Raw genomic sequence first — 18,653 nt, 5'->3', positions numbered from 1 at the left:
CGATGGCGCGATCTCGGCTCACCACAACCTCCGTCTCCTGGGTTCAGGTAATTGTCCTGCCTCAACCTCCTGAGTAGCTGGGATTACAGGCATGTGCCACCATGCCCAGCTGATTTTTTTTGTATTTTTAGTAGAGACGGGGTTTCACCATGTTGACCAGGATGGTCTAGATCTGTTGACCTCATGATCCACCCGCCTCGGCCTCCCAAAGTGCTGGGATTACAGGCGTGAGCCACCGCGCCCGGCCTAGCTATCAGTTTTTTATATTAAATTATCTCTGTTCCAACATGCAGTATAGTTTCTGCCTGCTCTCTGACTGGCTCCTGGCTGATGGAGGTCTCTCTCACAATACTTTCCAAACGTCACTCCATGGGCCTCAGTCTTGTCATTCTTTCCTGTTTCTTGAAACTTGAGGAGGCTTTGAGAATTGACTTCCCATCTTGCTAGTTATCTTGCTAGCTCTAAAGGTACTGTGCACAGATCAGCCTATCTTCATTTATGCCTTAAATATCAGAATGTAGGACTTCTGGAGCTACTAAAGATTCTTGCACAAGAGATGGCGTGCAAAAAGCATTGTTTAAGAAAGACTTATAGACACGTGAAGCTGCCGAGCCGACCGAGCTGCGTACCGAATTGGAACCTCTGGCTTAAGAGTGATCATGTTTCTCCAGTATTACCTCAACGAGGAGGGAGATCGCGTCTATACGCTGAAGAAATTTGATCCAATGGGACAACAGACCTGCTCAGCCCATCCTGCTCGGTTCTCCCCAGATGACAAATACTCCCGACACCGAATCACCATGAAGAAACGCTTCAAGGTGCTCATGACCCAGCAACCGCGCTCTGTCCTCTGAAAGTCCGTTAAACTGATGTCTCTTCTGCTGCCTGTTAACCCTCAGAGACTCCATAACCAAACTCTTCAATCCGTGAGACTATCATGGTGGCATCACCTGTAAAGGGGGCATGTTTGACCTTTCTCATATTTTAAATTGCTGCAAGATTATTAAAGATAAAATTATTTGAAAGAAAAAAAAAAAGAAAGACTTACAGTGCTTGCTTTGGCAGCACATATACTAAAATTGGAGAGATACAGAGAAGATTAGCATGTCCCCTGCATAAGGATGACACGCAAATTCGTGAAGCGTTCCATATTTTTTTCTATAAAAAAAAAAAAAGAAAGACTTATAAAAGGATCTTCTTTTTTGAGACAGAGCCTCACTCAGTTGTCTAGGCTGGATGATCCTCCTGCCTCAGCCTCCTGAGTAGTTGGAACTACAGGTGTGTGCCACCAAGCCTGGCTTATTTTTGTATTTTTTGTAGAGACAGGGTTTCTCCATGTTGCCCAGGCTGATTTCAAACTCCTGAGTTTAAGCTATCTGCCTGCCTTGGCCTCCTCAAGTGCTAGGATTACAGCCACGAGCCACCATGCCCAGCCAATAAATATTTTATGGAAGCGAGAAGTAAGAAGAGGGAAATATCCCAAACAGGCAGACTTGTTAGGAGTCTATGGAAAGTTATGTGCAATGTGATTACCATTTGTACTGGGGTGATAGCCATAAGAATAAAAATCAAGAGCCATTGTGGGCTGAGTGTGGTGGCTCATGCCTGTAGTCCCAGCACTTTGGGAGGCCAAGGTGGGCAGATCACTTGAGATCAGGAGTCCCAGACCAGCCTGGCCAACATGGTGAAACCCCATCTCTACTAAAAATACAAAAAATAAAAAATAAAAAAATTAGCAGGGCGAGGTGGCAGGCACTTGTAATCACAGCTACTTGTGAGGCTGAGCCAGAAGAATTACTTGAACATGGGAGGTGTAGGTTGTAGTGCGCTGAGATCATCGTGCCACTGCACTCCAGCCTGGGCAACAGAGTGAGACATGATCTTAAAAAGAAAAAAGAAAAAGAAGTTGAGAACTGAGTGTAAAAGCACATTAACACAGTGGGCAGTGAGAACAGGCAGCAGCCAATCCTCAAATGGTCACTTTNAGGTGTAGGTTGTAGTGCGCTGAGATCATCGTGCCACTGCACTCCAGCCTGGGCAACAGAGTGAGACATGATCTTAAAAAAAAAAAAAAGAAAAATTAAAAAGAGCCATTGTGAAGGAAGAATCTCTGTGACAGGAACTTTAGGACAGGGCCCTGGGTCCCACCTGCCAAGCTGCTACAGCAGGGTACATGAGAGTCAGATCCCATCCCGGCTCAAACACATGCCTACCACTGTTTGCACACATGACTATCTCCTGAATAGAGTGCAAAATTCAGTAAGGCTAGAACAAGAATCAAATTTCTAGGTTCTCATGGGAAATCAATTCATGAGATTTCACAATATAGGCTGTAGTATGGGCAACCCACTAAAAGCACAAATAGACATTCAATTAAGTTAATTTAGCTGGGAGGCTAAAGTCAAGGCCCAAGGAATCGGGAAGGGTAAGAAAAGTATCAGAGTGAAGGCTCATATATCAGAATACTGAGGGCTGCAAGACATCTCATTTATTTGGTGTCAAGTACTTGGGAGTATTCATTAATGCTTAAAATGCTTAACAGTATTTCCTGCCCCCTTCTCTACCTACTTTAACTTCTCTACCCCCTTCTTCACCTACTTTAAGGGAGTTAACTTTAACTCCCTTAACCTATAACCTACGTTAAGGGAGTTAAATTTGTGTGTACCCTCCTGAGTCCCTCAAAGTAAATACTAAGATTTGGGGGCTGACTAAACTTTTTGAAAAGCAAACAATTCATCCAAATCTTCCCCACAGTTCTTGACAACTAGACTGTCTTTGTAGAATAGTTATAGTTTATTTAATTTCATTTCTAGTTCTCATGGTCCTGGTTTATCTTAATCTTGCCCTCTGCTGCTGGGTGCAAACAGTCTAAACCAACTTTTCACTGAAAAGCGGTGAAAATTACTCAAAGACATATGAATGGATGGCATTATTCTTCATTTATGGACATCTGAAAGTTGGATTATATATTGGGTACATTTTAAGTTACTATAAAAAATTGATTTAAAGCTTTTATAATTTTAAAATTAGACTTGTGGAATAGGAAAAAATAGGGAATATGGGAGATTTTTCTTAGTACTTGGTTGTTCTGGAGAAGTCAGGTATATAAGGATAAAAAATTCTTCTGTGCTCCTTTGAAGGGCAAGGCAGTTCTTCGGTCATGAAGGAAGACATATGAAAAATTGCTTTACCACAGGCTCAACTGCACATGATGCAGACAAATTCACATTTGCAGATTTCAGGGGAGATCAAGGTTAAGATTTTTAAGATCATTTAAGATTTTAAATGATTTCTTTTTTAATTTTTACTTTTTTTTTACAGCCCAGAGGTCTTTTATTTTTTTTAACACCTATTATGCCATGAATTCATAGGGAATAGGTTCCAGCAGCTCAGGCTCCTTCCCATTGGTTCTCACAAAGCATGCTTCTCTGGGTGGATCAGGCTGGCGCTTCAGTTGGACCCAGGTACCTTTCTCTTTGGCTTCTTCCTTTTTCTGATCATTTTCCTTCACACGTTTTAGGAAGCTATCTCGGCTCTTAGAGTGCTTGATGTGCTCAATACGCACATTAATTCTCTTGGCAAGAATCTTGCCCTTAGCTTGTTTGTTTACAACAATACCAGCAGCATGCTGGGTAACATTGTAGACTCTTCCAGTTTTGCCATGATAACATTTGTGGGGCATTCCTTTTTGAACAGTACCCATTCCCTTGATGTCCACAATATCACCTTTCGTATAGATTCGCATATACGTGGCCAAAGGAACAACTCCATGTTTTGTGAAAGGCCTAGAGAACATGTATCGAGTGCCTCTCCTCTTTCCCTTTGTGTTTGTCATTTTGGCGAATTACTGGAAGATGGCATTTCCGGCCGAAAGGACTTAATTTTTACTTTTAAAATTTTTAGGTTCAGGACTACATGTGCAGGCTTGTTATTTACGTAAACTGCGTGTCACAGGGGTTTGGTATACAGATTGTTTCATCACCCAGGTAATAAGCATAGCAGCCAATAGGTAGTTTTTTGATCCTCACCCTCCTCCCATCCTCTACCCTCAAGTAGGCCTTGGTGTCTGTTGCTCCCTTCTTTGTGTCCATGTGTACTCAATGTTTTGCTCCCATTTTTAAGTGAGAATGTGTGGCATTTGGTTTTCTGTTCCTGTGTGAATTTGCTTAGGATAATGGCTTCCAGCTCCATTCATGTTGCTGCAAAGGACACAATCATGTTCTTTTTATGGCTGTGTAGTACTCCATGGTATATATGTACCAAATTTTCTTTATCCAGTCTACTGTTATTAACTGATTTCTTAGAAGATTGACTTCTGGTCTGTGCTTTATCTCTTGTGGTTTCTACCTTTTTTTTTTTTTCCACAATGATCCTCAGATATGTTTCCTACCTTTTCTCTGAGATACCTACTTCTGCAATCTGGATTATACTTGTAGGTTCCAGGTTTGTGGCCATGAAAGGCTGATGCACAATCTCAGATTTAATGAAATGGTGTCATGTGTCTCCTCAATAACATCTCTGGGTGTATAAGTTTTGTAATAAAAAAATAGCACTCTTTTTATGTGTGTGTGAGAAATAAGGATGTATCAATTTAAAGAAATAATGAATGATGAGTCCCTTACCAGTTGAAACTGTTTCTAAAGTAGAGCTCTCTTCATAACTCATAATTTGGCTTCTGTAAGTTTCATGCTGCTATCGACTGAATGTTTGTTCCTCCCTACCCATCAAATTCATATACTGAATTCCTAACCCCTAATGTGATGGCCCTTGGAGATGAAGTTTTGGGTACGTGGTTAGGATATGGGGGCAGAGTCTTTATGCATGGGATTAGTGTCCTGAAAGAGACTACACAGAGGTCATTTTCCTTTTCTGCCATGTAAGGATACAGCAAAAATATGGCCATATATGAACCAGGAAGTGGGTTCTCTCCAGACACTGAATCTTTTGGCACCTTGATCTTGAACTTCCCCACCTTCAGAACTCCGAGAAGTAAATTTCTGTTGGTTATAGGCCACCTAGTCTATGGAATTGCATCCTGAACAAACTAAGACACACGTCTCCATTTTTGGAAATGCACTGCCCTGCACACAGTGTAAATCCATGGTAAAAATGTTTAAAATGATTATTATATTTCAAGCTGCTTTCATTTACCTTTTTCATACTTCATTTAACAAAATGTGACCTAGAAATCATAAAAATAAAAGGCAGCCTGCTTTTTTAGTAAAAAAGTAAAATGAGTATGCTTAGAAAACGTTCAAAGTTAATATAAATGCAATTATGATCACTAGATTTCCACTGCCTTGAGCTTCACTGTGGAATTCCCCTAGATTTCAGAGGAACTGCTGTCCAACTTGGCCTTTCAGTTGGTGTCAAGAGGTTTTGATTTCCTTCTGAAAGGCAAACTGTGTCCTACAGTGCACTTGCATTCTGTTGTTCTTTCTCGCTATCCATCATTTGTCTTTATATGGATGTGCATTTTCCAAGGGTAGGCACACACATGAGTAGCCAACAGCCATGGCATACCTCTAAGCCATCTCTTCTCTCCTCCTCTTTACTTCCTGAATTACTCCAATTTTTTATGCTCTCACAAAATTGTAACTGTCTCATTGAATGTATCGCACTTCATTACATTTTTCTTTATATTTTTGTATCTCTAGCCTAAGCTCGGTGGCAGAGACCATGCCCTATTAATTTTTACTGACAAAGTCTTGCATAGTAGTTTCTTGAGAAATGTTTGCTTTTCTTAAGCATATATGGAGGGCATTATCTATTGGAGGCAGTGGTGTAGGAGTTCAGAAATCACATATTTCTTGGGAACTCTACTATCAGTTCCAGATCTTTCATTCACTGTGTTTACTTTTCTAAACCTGATATGTAGAATACTAATTTGTTATCTGCAGAGTACAGAGTTAGGGTAGTTGGCATATAACCCATTTCTATTCCCGATTATGACAGAAACACACCCAGAGAAACAACAGAAAGCAGGGCACACAGTTCCGTCTTCTTAGAAACAAGGTATTTAGATGTCTCAGTTTGGGCTGCTGTCATAGGTTACCACAGGCTGGGTAGCTTAAGCAACAAACTTTATCTTTCAGTTTTGGAAGCTAGGAAGTCCACAATTTAGGCATAGGAAGATTTAGTGTCTGTGAGGGCCCATTTTTCTGCCTCATAGATTGCTTTTTGCTGTGTCTTTACATGGCAGAAAGAGGGCTAGAGAGCTCTCTGGGGTGTCTTTTATAAGAGCATTAATCCTATTCATGTGGGTTCTACCTTAATGACTTAATTATTCTCAATTAATAGCAGCCCAGACTGACTGAAACATCTAGACACCTTGTCCAAAGACTCTACTTCCTAATACTCTCGAATTGAAATTTAGATGTTCAATGCCTAGATTTGGGGAACGCAAAAACATTTATTCAATAACTCCAGACCACCAGGCAAATAGACTAGTGACACTCGTTAAGAGGGAGATCTTTTGTCTATGATATGAATTGAACAGAAAGCCTCTGTCTTGGAGTAGACAATCTTACATATGATTTATAAATTTATGAGGCATAGCTTCCTCAATAATGTTGCACAAGTTGCAAAAACACTCTGGGTTAAATGAAGATGTTTCATAGCTTAAATTCTCCCCACTATGTGAGGTGACCTGCAAACTTCATTAGAGAACTCACTTATTACTCTGGGCCTGAAAGTGTACACCACTATAAAAAAAGAAAGAGCTTGGACATGTGGGATGTCTCAGACCTGTCACTGCTCTGCTTGTACCCCTCGATTGCTTGTATCCTTGAAATTATTAACAAAAATTGAAAAAAAAAAAAAGAAAAAAAAAAAAAGAAAAAAACAAAGTTTGACATTGGGTAAGTTCTTTGAGTCACATGATTCTGATTCAATAATAGGACCTTTTGTGTCTGTTCACTACCTAGTGGAATTCTTGTGAGGATTGACTGGTTTCATGCATATCAAGTACTTAGTACAATACCTGGCACGTATTAAGTGCTTAAAGGTTTGCTATTATTATGGGCACTGGTTAGTAACAGTAGTAGTAATAGTATAGGTAGTAGTAGTAGCAATGGTAATAGGTGTGGCCTGAAATGACTGCTGGCTCTTTATACTGTACACACATATACATCTATATCAGTAACGGTAGCTGCTAGTTGTAACTCCATGTTTAACAGCTCAAAGCTGTAACTCAACATCATTTAGTGGCTCAATTATTATTTATTACAAGCTTATGGCATGTCAGACACTATTCTAAGCTCTTGAGGCCACATACTGGAGGGAGCAGAATGAAAAATTAAAAATGAACATATAATATACCTTTTCAGGTAGTAACAGGTGATATGAATAACGCAGAATAAGGATACAGAAGGAGATGAGGGTAGAGTTCGGAGCTAGGGTGGGGTGTGATCTGAGCTGCGGGTGGAAGTGATGGCTCTGATTTTATCTAATGTTCCATCCTTAATATATATTTCCAGTGTCCTTCTGATTATCTTGAATCCTTACCACATCCTACCATTTAGCAGCTGGCAAAAGACCCAACAATTACCCACTGCTCACTTACAAGTTAAATCATGCATCTATAAGCCTTATTTCTAAGGTCTCACAATAACAGCATCTCAAGTATTTTTTGTTATTTCTTTTGATACACATAGAGAAGACACTTCTGAAGAAATGAAACATTACATACTCACTTTCTGATGTATTCTATTTCTTTCTTCCTTTTTTTTTTTGAGACAGAGTCTCACTCTGTTGCCATGCTGGAGCGCAGTGGCGCTATCTCTGCTCACTGCAACCTCCGCCTCCCAGGTTCAAGCTATTCTCCCATCTCCGCCTCCCGAGAAGCTGGGATTACAAGCATGCGCCACCACACCTGGCTAATTTCTGTATTTTTTGTAGAGATGGTGTTTCACCATTTTGACTAGGCTTGTGTCGAACTCCGGACCTCAGGTGATCTGCCTGCCTTGGCCTCCCAAAGTGCTGGGATTACAGGCGTGAGCCCCTGCGCCCAGCCTGATGCATTCTATTTTTAAGGCTCATTGATTTGAAGGCTCAGGTTCATTCTGCGAAGTCTTTCATCAGTTTCTTTTCCAGGTACACGATTCAGGCTTCCTGCATCACAATCTCTCTAGGCTGGCATTATTTCTGTTTTAACAGTCTTCTTTTTTGGAATGATCCTCTTTAGGTAAAAACTAAGTCACCTCAGCTGATTTGTCTCTCTTTTTTGTTTCAAATTTTAGATTCGGTGGTATATGTGCTTGTTTGTTATGTGGGTATTACATGAGCAATAATAGTGTATCCATCCCCCAAATATTGGATATTGTACCCAGTAGGTAAGCTTCCAATCCTCACTCCCCTCCCACTCTCCTCCATGTGGAGTTCCCAGAGTCTATTTTCCCCATCTTTTTGTCCATGTGTACCATTTATTTAGCTCCCACTTGTGAGTGAGGACATGATATATTTGATTTTCTGCTTCTGTGTAGTTTATACAAGAAACACTTATTAGCTGTTCACCCAGTTCTGGGTACAGTGCTAGTCAAGAGACTTTCTAGAAGATCATGGGGCACATGGGCCCCAAACTCTAGTCCCAAACAATACAAGATAGTAGTTTCTGTGACTGAGATTTGTGCAAAGTGCAATGGGAGCCCAGAGGAGTGTGTTGTTAACCAGGTTGGGGAATAGCAGAAGCCGTAAAGGAAGTAATTATGCTCCGGCTGCAGGAGGACCACTGCTGTTTTGAAAGTGGAGACAGAGCTATTATGTTCTCCACCATCAGGTGAATGATTACATTTTTATGGGTGGGGAACCTAGTCACCTGCTTTCTTCCCATCTATCTATGGGAACTTTAACACTATTATAAAGATATGGTAAGAAAAAAGCTTTATACAATATTGTGCTCCGTGCAATAATGGGATTAATCCTTCCTTGTATGTGAACCTGAAGAAACAAAGTAAAATGCCTAATCTTTGTTTCTATCTTTGTTTTCTGCAACCCTCTCTTCTTTCTGTGGAAACAGTTGTAGAGCAGTGTTTTTGGAGATGCATATTGAAAACAGACATTTAACACTTTAAGACAATTTCCCAAACTTATTTGATCTTGTACCCATTTTTTGCCTACCTGGTTAACATCCACAGGATCTTTTGAGGAGTGCTGATCTGGAGTAATAAACTGACTTTTCCCTTTGGGATCGGGACACTTCCTTTTGTGTGTCTATGTCTGTGAGTATCCAGGCGTACATACTGAAAAATGATTCGTTGCTTTAGTGGATATGTGCATGTGGGTACAAGCATCAATCTTTTATCACTATTTAAGTGTGATATATTATATATTTAAGTGTTATAAATATATATAAATATATATTATATATAATATATTTAAATATTATATATTTAAGTGTGCAAACATGTCTAGAAACATGCTCATTCACATTAGTGATTGTGTGTAAATATACACATGTCAAGACACACATGCTCATTCATGCTGGTGATTATGTGTATGCACATGTGCGCGTGGCATGTACATGTGGCCATTTTTGCAACACCACAGCATGTTTACCAAAGATTCCAGGAACCAACCCGTGATAGGAACGAAAAATGCACTTTGATAAATGAGCCTTGAAGACTCCATTTTCCTATGAAATGAAAAACTTCTTCCTGAGAAACAGTTCAATTCAAGATTCATGGAAATAGCTAATAAGTTATTGGTAAGTTTTGGGTTAAAAAATTTATCTCTGAAGATTTACTAGTTCCTAACGTTATTTCTTTTAAGAGATATTTTTGCATTTTTCCACACTGAGTGTGGTTAGTTTTTGTGTATTATGCATTTAATTCAGCAACAGATATTATTGAATACTACAGTAGTTATCTAGTGTGACATAATAAACTATCCCCAAACTTAGTGGCTTAAAACAACACACATTTATTATCTCATAGTTTTTATAGGTCGGGAATTTGCCACAGCTTACCTGTGTCTTCTGCTTCAGGAACTCTTTCAAGGCTGCAGTCAAGGCATCAGCAGGGTTGTGGTCTTACCTGAATGCACAGTTGGAAGGGTCTGCTTCTGAGCTTGCACAGGTAATTCTTAGCAGGATTTAGTTTCTCAGTTCAGGAGTTGGGTTGAGAGTCTCAGTGACAAGGCTATTGGTGAGACCCCATCACTCTTTCTGCATTCTGTTCATGAGAAGCAAGTTACTAGGTCCAATCCTCATACACACACACACACACACACACACACACACACACACACACACACACACACACACACACACACGCGGATTACACAAGGCATGACGACCAGGAGGTGGGGGTCATTGGAGGTCATTCGGGAATCTACACACTACAGATACTTACTATGTCCTGGTTTCCATAAATGTCTCATATGGCATAGGGTTCATCAAGAAAATACACCTTTAAAAAAATAAATTCTTCCAAAACATCTTCTATTTCTTCCTATTTACCACCACTCAGGCCTGGCCCTTTTGCCTTTTGTATCTGAACTTTGTCAGTGGCCCCCTAATTAGACTCCCTGCCTACAGCCTTGTCTTTCTTATTGCTGCCAAAATAATTTACCTAAGATCTTCCTCTTTACAACCTTTAAGTGGCTGCCTCTTCCTGAGTCTGCACTGTTTTTCGACTTAAAAAATCATGTACTCTTTGACGAATATAAAAATTGCATCTTTTCCTTATTACAGATTGAATTTTCAAAATAAATGATATAAGAAAAAGAAATACAAATAACGATATTTTCCTCCAATTAAGCTGTTAAGTTGAATTTCACTCCCTTTGAGCATCAAGTCTTGGCTGTTTAGCCTGGCTTTCCTTAATACAAGTCTTCCATTCTAGTCCACTGTTTTTTTTAATTATTATTTTGATAATATATTTTTGACATTTTGTGCTTTTGAACTTCTACTCCTTTATTGTAAAATATTTAAAGTTACACACAGAAATGGAAAAAAACTCGTGTTAGTTCCGTCTGTTTAGGATGACTTTTAGGAGGTAATCTATGGTTAGAGGACACACAGCAGATGGAGAAAATATGCTCTGAAGTGCACACAACTACTGTAGGTATTTAGAAATCTCCTTACTGCTTTATTCATACACTGGGGTGAAACACAAAGGAAACTATTTTAAAACAATCTTTCCCTCAAACACTGTAAAAAAAAAGACATATTGGTATGTAATTATACATCTAATGATAATCTCCTTAATAAGTATTTAAGATCTTTATTCTAAAATTTTGTTACAAAATCAAATAAAATTAGTTAGTTACTTATTACTAAAGAATTATGTAAGTAGAGAAGGTTCAGTCTTTGCTTTTGGAATTTCTATATACACTTTGCCTACTGTTCCTTCTTAGACAACTATATGATGAACATGCTCTACCCATAATTCTAGTTATCCTACTCATGAGAAGCAAGTACTCATTTTATTCCCTAGAATAAAAGAAGAAGAGAAGTGCTTGCTTCTTTCATGGGAACAGATTTCCAGATGATAAGGCCCGCCCATTCTCTGCTTCCTCTTGTAAATGTGCATCCGTTTTTCTGAAGAGGTTTCCTTTGGAAGTTGGAGAACTTCTTCCATTCCAGATCTGTCCATTTAGCTGTTAGCCAAAAAGGTGATCTTACAAGTGCACACTACCGATTTCTCTTTGTTTATGTAAGAGGCAAATAAGGGGATGCATTTCAATTTTTGTATCATATGGTGTTTGTCTTTCTCTGTTATCCTTAGAAATAAATAAGGAAATTGTTGTGGAAAAGATAAAACCAGCCTAACAGTCAAGTCACTTTTTGTTTTTTTAATACAAATGAAATGTGATGAGAAATGAAGGCAAATAAACTGTGGCTTGTTGGGCGTGCTAGAGTATATTGTAATCCTGAAGACATTTCTTTTTATTATCCACAAAAGGTAAATAGCCATTTCCAGGGACTTAAGGTTCAGTTGAGTGTAATAATATATATTTATTAGAAAATAAATAATTTTATAAAACTCAGGCATTTTATGATTACAGCCAGTGTCACAAAATAAGCAGAAGTGTTTGTGTTCACACACATCTGAATGCAAAGAAGTTGCTTTATGCCTCCCTTTTACTGCAATGTCCTCACAGCTCCTCTGGAATGAAGTAAATGGTAAAGTTTTTGAGGTCCATCTGACCTGAAATATCCCCTGATTACTATGAGGTCAGAAGTAGTGGAGAGATTAATGGTTTACAACCCCCAGTAGGGCATTTCCTTCATAAGTCTGATTAAAATGATAATCAGAGCATAAAAGTTTCGTGTTTGATAGACAAATATAAAAATTCAAGCTTTCATGCTGAGATACGTCAAGAACAAACATTCGTCTATTAGGGTGCCCCTTTCAACTAATGGAAAGGGACCCGGACAGGTTAGATCAGCTACTTGGGAATTTTGCCTTGGAGAGCCTGTGTTTGTCCTTAAGATGTGCAAGTCAAGTCAAACATTTTGTGTCACTAGATGGCAGGATAACACCAATGAAAAATGTAGGAAAACCCATTTTTCCCCAACTTCAAAGCAAGTTTAATGTATTTTTATGCTAAGGCAGTTTAAAAAATACTCTCCAGAGTATGCTAAGTGTAAAAAATATATAAACCTATTTTTTAAAAGTATAAAACCAAATTATTCTTAAGAGTGAAAAATTGTCTTAGTTTTTTTTTTAGCCTTCAGACAATTCAGATTTGTAACTTGGTTTATGTATTTCAAATAATCTTGCAACATTTTTCTTTCTTATTCCTTGAAGAAGTTTTGATACCTCACAGATGCAAACAAGTAAGTGAAGAAAGATGATCCTATTGTATTCATACGAACAAAAAAAGAAAAGAAAAACACACCTCAAAACCCAAACAACTCACACCTACACATAAACAACTCTGCTCAACTGTACTCAGGCATAACTATCTATACATTTGTCTTAAATACCTTGTCACCCATGTGGTTCTTATTTAGGTTTTCTGTCTCTATCTAATGTATCTAGTAACTTTTTACTTTATCAGGGCGCTTATTCCAGAAGGTGATCTCTTTATAATACTGTCAGAAATATGGAGCTTGCACTAGAATCCAATGCTAACTACTTCCTGATGCAGTTTATTCATTCAACAAATATTGGTAAGCGTTTTCTAAGCAATCACACTGATGTGGTTAGGCTTTGTGTACCCAAATGTCCTACTGAATTGTGATCCCCAGGTGTCGTGGTAGAGACCTGGTGAGAGGGGATTGAATTATGGGGGCAGTTTCCCCCATGCTGTTCTTGTGAGAGTGAGTTCTCACAAGATCTGATGGTTTTATAAGGGGCTCTTCCCCCTTCTCTTGCCACACAAACTCTTTCCAGCCTGCTGCCATGTAAGATGTACCTCTTCCTTTTCTGCCACGATTATAAGTTTCCTGAGGCCTCCCAGGCCATGTGGAACTATAAGTCAATTAAACCTTTTTACTTCGTAAATTACCCAGCCTTGGGTATGTCTTTATGGCAGTGTGAAAACAGACTAATACAGGCACTATGCAAGTTGCTAGAGAATCAGTGGTATGAAGATTCAGTCTCAGTTCTTGTGTTACTTATAATCTAGCAGAAGAGAGACATTAAGTAAATAATCTCATAATTAACAAAACGAATCAATCACAATGACGAGAAAGGCTACAAAGAGATACATTAAGTTATTTTATAATGGGTGGTCTGTTTTGATTCACTCAACAAATACTTACTGACTGTCTACTCTGGGCTGGGTACTATTCCAGTTGCTAAGGATTCATCAGTGAGCTAAACTGATAATGATCCCTGTCCATGTGGAAATATATTTGAGTTGGGGGGCACAGACAACCCATAAAGTAAGTGCTATGGAAAAATATGAAGAGATGTGAGAGAAGGGGCATTGAGGAGGAGCCTGTGACTTTGACTAGTGTAGTCACAGAGGATCTCACTGAGAGGGTGTTATATGGCTGAAAGCTTTAAATAAATGAGGGAAAGAGCCATTCAGATATTGGAGGAAGAGCTACTCGGGTCAGAGAGTAGCAAATGCAAAGACCCTAGAGCAGGAACGTATCTGGTGAGTTCAAGGAACTACAAGGAGGTTAACATAACTGGAAGGGAATGAATACAGGTCTAGGGGACTTGGCCGCAAGGTAATGGAAGGCAAATCATATAGGACTTTATGGACTTTGAAATATCTGCTTGGATTAAGCCAGAGCATGGAAGGTTTTGAGCAGAGATGTGACACTGTTTTATTTATGGCAGAATCACTCTGACTCTTGTGATTAAAAAAAGTACTTTAGGGGTCAAAGAGAGAAAACAGGAGACCAAGATGCCAGGAGAAGGAGACTAGCAGCTTGAACCTTGGTGGCATATATATGTATGCCATAGATATATTTTCATACAACTATTGGATCCTATAAAGATTTTGAAGCTTGGGCAATATCCACCTGGACTTCTAAATACGGCCAAACCTCTAAGACATGTGAGCTTAGCTGATAACAAACAACTTGGCTGTAGCCATTGATTATCCCACTGATGACTAGAGAAACCAAGCCCGGTGTTCCTTCTCTGCTTCACGTATCCAATCAGTTCAGTCATCCTTAGGCTACGAGGCACAGAGTAACAGCAATAAGTTAATGCCTTTATGTTCCAGAAAAGTTGGCTTAGGATCCAATCTGTAGAGCTCCATTGAACTTTTATGTTATCATTTTCCACAAGTGCCATTAGCTCCCTTCTGAAACTCACCTAAAGCCACATCTTCCAGGCATTGCTGGAAACTGCCTTAAGCTGGGCTCTGCTGATGTCGCCACCACATAGAAGCGAAGCGTGGTCTGTATACTATTTAGCTGTTTCTCTTTGCTTTAGATGTGTGCCCAATGCTTAAAGCTTACAGAGCTTAACGAGGCACGAGGTTTTGGTAACTATTTTGGTGTTCTAGTGTAAAAGCAAAGTATCAAACTGTTTATTGACTGTGAGATTAGAAGCTCTTGGTGGATATCTAGTTAACTCTGTGCGTACATAAGACAGGTTTCTAAGAAACAGTTCTCTGGCAAAGGAGGACATTATTCTGTTCAAAGTTTTCAAGTAGAATTACAGATTTTGGGGGTCCCAAAAGGCCATATTTTGGAATATATCCAAATCACCGTGTGCATGTTCCTTTCTTGACCACAATTCCTCCAACACAAATCAAATTTAGAAGCTCTATAGTTCCAGATGGTCAGAATCTGAATATATCTAATTACCATTTCCCGCTGGAATTAATGCCAACTAGGAGCTGAGCTTCTCTCCCAATGACATCTACTTTCTCCTTAGTTACTTCTGATTCTTGCATCTTGCCTATTGCCAATTACGAAAATGAAATAAAAATGTTCTGTTTGTTTATAAATTCCTGTCTTCATTTAGTTTATGTAATTCAAAAAGGGAAGTAGCAAAGTTCTTTTAATTTAAACCATTCAAAATGGAGGAATCTTTAAATAAAGAGAAAACAGTTGGAGCTTTAAAATATCTATTATTTTTAAATTTCTTTTTCTTCTTTTCTCTTATTTGAATCAAAGTAGCTGTGGGCATAGATCTTGTAGAGTTAATTACTTCCCCCACATTCATTTAGCATGTACTATGTTTATCGAACTCTGTTAGATGACAGATGTAAAAATGGATAAGATTTTATTCCGCCTTCTAGGAATTTAGGGTCTTGTGGAAAAATAGATATGTTAAAAATGTTCTGTGTCACAGGAATTAAACAATGCTTTTAGGGAAGAGATTAAGATCAATGGTAGACAAGAGACTCTCTCTGTAATTTGAATGTGCTTTTCATCTTAGGTAGTTACAAATAATCCAAGTAAATGATTTTTGAAACCTGGAAGTAAACACTCATAACAAGACAGAATGTCATGTGTTTCCATAGAATTTTAAACAAAGCACTCAGGGGAGCAAGGATGGGGAAATTAATTATACCTGGGAGAATCTGGGTGGCCTTTACAGAGGCAGTGCCATGTGAACAGTTTTTGATGGGCAGGGAGGGGAGGAAAATCCCTGCAGGGGATACAGCACAGAGCTCATGGAAATATTTGGGTTAAACTGGGAGGTAGCAGAGTTTGGAGTTTGTCTGGAGAAATTTCAGTGAATTAAAGCAGGAAACTGTGAGACTGATGGGTGGGTAGCAGAAGACCCTCGAAACCAAATGGAGTTTAGATTTTTTGCTCTAGCTCAGTATTTCCCTAAGACTGATCTTCAAAGTACTGGCCCCATGAGATACCCTGAATGTGAGATCTACATACTTGAAGATTCATCACGGACATTGGAATGTTAAAAGCTCTGATCAGTCCTGCAATAAAGATTCTTGCCTTCCTTTATTTAACCCAATGTTTCCCAAAGGCTTCTGACTACAAGATTCTTTAAAAAATAATCCTGTGGAAGAAAGTACTTTGAGTCTACACAGAGTTAACGCTTACGTAGCATAACTGTGTTAGACACAGTTTTATGTGTGTTATGTGTATTTGCTCATTTATTTATTTATTTTGAGATGGAGTCTCACTCTGTCGCCCAGGCTGGAGTGCAGTGGTGCAATCTCAGCTCACTACAATCTCCACTTCCTGCGTTCAAGCAATTCTTCTGCCTCAGCCTCCTGAGTAGCTGAGATTACAGGCATGCACCACCACACCCAGCTAATTTTTTGTATTTTTAGTAGAGATGGAGTTTCACCATGTTAGCCAGTATGGTCTTGATCTCCCAACCTCATGATCCACCCGCCTCAGCCTCCCAAACTGCTGTGATTACAGGCATGAGCCACCATGCCTGGCCTATTTGATTATTTAATCCCTACCAAACTTTGAGAAGCAGGTACCGTTAGTATCCTTATTCACATATGTGGAAGCTGAGGTGCAAGGGGGCTAAGAAAACTCCCTGAGTACAGGTTTACAGGCTAGTAAGTCATAACTTTGGGGTTTGAACCCAAGTGGTCTGACTGCAAGGTCTATTTTTTAATCCATATAATACACAGCTCTCTAAATGCTATTTCGGAACAGAATAGTAATGTGACCATCATTAGGCTTAAGAAAGACAACATTGATGGCTTTGTAAAAACTTAGAGGATGAATCGGTTGACTCCATCAGACAGTTCTTTTGCCTTGTTTTAGTGTGAAAAATTTCAAACACGCAGAAGAGTTGAAAGAACAATCCAACACCTATATACTCAGTACCTAGATTTGATTGTTAATATTTTGCCATATTATTTTATATTTTTCTTTCAACTTCCGAGCCAGTTGAGAGTAAAGTTCAGGCTTCCTGATTTGTCACTGCCAAATACTTCAGTATGTGTATCTTAAACACAGAACAGCGTAGAACGTTATGCCGACATCCAAGTGAGAGGTAATGAGTTCCTCAGTTAGGGCTGCAGCAATTCAAAGAAGGGGGTGAAGCAAGAGAAGTGTAGTTTACTCATTTGTAAACTACCTTCAGAAGATATTAAGGTGTTTTTTCTTACATCATGATAAGGGCCTGGCACAATTTGCATCATACTGGTCAATGTGAATCCCAAGGAGGAGCTTAATTTATAATGGGCTTAAGAAAACTATAACTTGGATGTAAAGTTTGTGGCAAAATATAAGCCACATACTCTATGTCATTGTCTGATAAAACTTACACTGATATGGATGCTTCTCTTTATTAACAAGAATAATGTATAGTTTTCAATTCATATAGTTTTCAATTCATATAGTTTTCAAGACATACAATGTCTTGAGCATTGTTGTGGACACATTATATACATCGATGGTGGAAATAAAGGGAGAATTCATTGTTAATTTTATTGCTTCAGTAATCTGGACCAGTCATCACTTTCTTTTGAATTTCGACATTGTATGACCTGCTGGTGGAGAGAATCATCTTTTGTGTTTTCCGTTCAAATTAGACGCCTCCTAAATGTGAACACATCAAGTGCCCATCACCACCCAAATGAATTAGGCTTGTTTGGAGAAATGGCTTATTCCAGGTTTTGAGGAAGAAAAGTCTCAGTTTAACCTGAAATATTTTATTGACTAGGAAACTATGAAAATGCTCAAATAATGATGAAGTCATCAAAAAACCAAAGAGCTGACTGAAAAGGACTCCTACTAACCTAATTAGGGATAATTTGAACTTCAAAAACAATTGTAATTATACTGAAATATAACAAATATAAGCATTTTTTGATTCCAAAGTGGTATTAGGAAGAAAGAAAGACAGGGAGGAAGAGAGAGAAAAGGAGGAAAAAACCCAACTTTTCTTTAAAGCAGAATGCCAGCTAATAAGTGCAGAAAGAATTATAGAATTAGAAAATCTCTGTTTTGCAAACTTCCCTGTATAATAATTTATTTAGGCGAGGAACATCTCTGAATGCTAAAAACAGCTGGGTGCAGGACTGTTGAGGGAGCAGATATTTATACAGTTTTGACACTATGCATTATTTATTAATTATGATGTGATAAAGTATGCCTTTGCAATGGCGAGACCTGGCAGTTACCATTGTCCCAAATCATCAAACTCTCCATGCAACTATGGGTTGGGCTGTGAGGTACCTCCGGATGTGTTGGAGTGGGAGGTACACAGCGTAACCTAAGTGGAGTTCTTGCCAGAAATGTCTTGTCTAAATCCAATCATGAGGAAACTGTCAAACAAATTCAGAAGATGGAATATTCT

At 38.8% G+C, this 18,653-nt stretch overlaps 2 protein-coding genes and 1 non-coding gene across 3 annotated transcripts; 2 read left to right on the top strand and 1 right to left on the bottom strand.

The window, feature by feature from the left end:
* The first annotated feature begins 624 nt into the window (after positions 1-624).
* On the top strand, positions 625-926 carry LOC108302367 (H/ACA ribonucleoprotein complex subunit 3-like). The gene has a single exon (XM_037737620.1). The coding sequence runs from the start codon at positions 660-662 to the stop codon at positions 852-854; it is 195 nt and encodes a 64-aa protein (XP_037593548.1). The 5' UTR covers positions 625-659; the 3' UTR covers positions 855-926.
* Positions 927-1,049: 123 nt separating this feature from the next.
* LOC119470787 lies at positions 1,050-1,156 on the top strand. The gene has a single exon (XR_005199752.1). It is a non-coding gene; the product is annotated as a U6 spliceosomal RNA (small nuclear RNA).
* A 2,152-nt stretch (positions 1,157-3,308) lies between these two features.
* LOC108302366 (60S ribosomal protein L21-like) lies at positions 3,309-3,859 on the bottom strand. Its single transcript, XM_037737619.1, has one exon. It carries the CDS (start codon positions 3,833-3,835, stop codon positions 3,353-3,355), a length of 483 nt encoding a protein of 160 aa, XP_037593547.1. The 5' UTR covers positions 3,836-3,859; the 3' UTR covers positions 3,309-3,352.
* Positions 3,860-18,653: the final 14,794 nt, after the last annotated feature.

The sequence above is a fragment of the Cebus imitator genome, unplaced genomic scaffold (assembly GCF_001604975.1).
Source record: "Cebus imitator isolate Cc_AM_T3 unplaced genomic scaffold, Cebus_imitator-1.0 Scaffold40, whole genome shotgun sequence".
NCBI classification, from domain to species: Eukaryota; Metazoa; Chordata; class Mammalia; order Primates; family Cebidae; genus Cebus; species Cebus imitator.
This window is presented reverse-complemented; position numbering and strand designations above follow the sequence as displayed.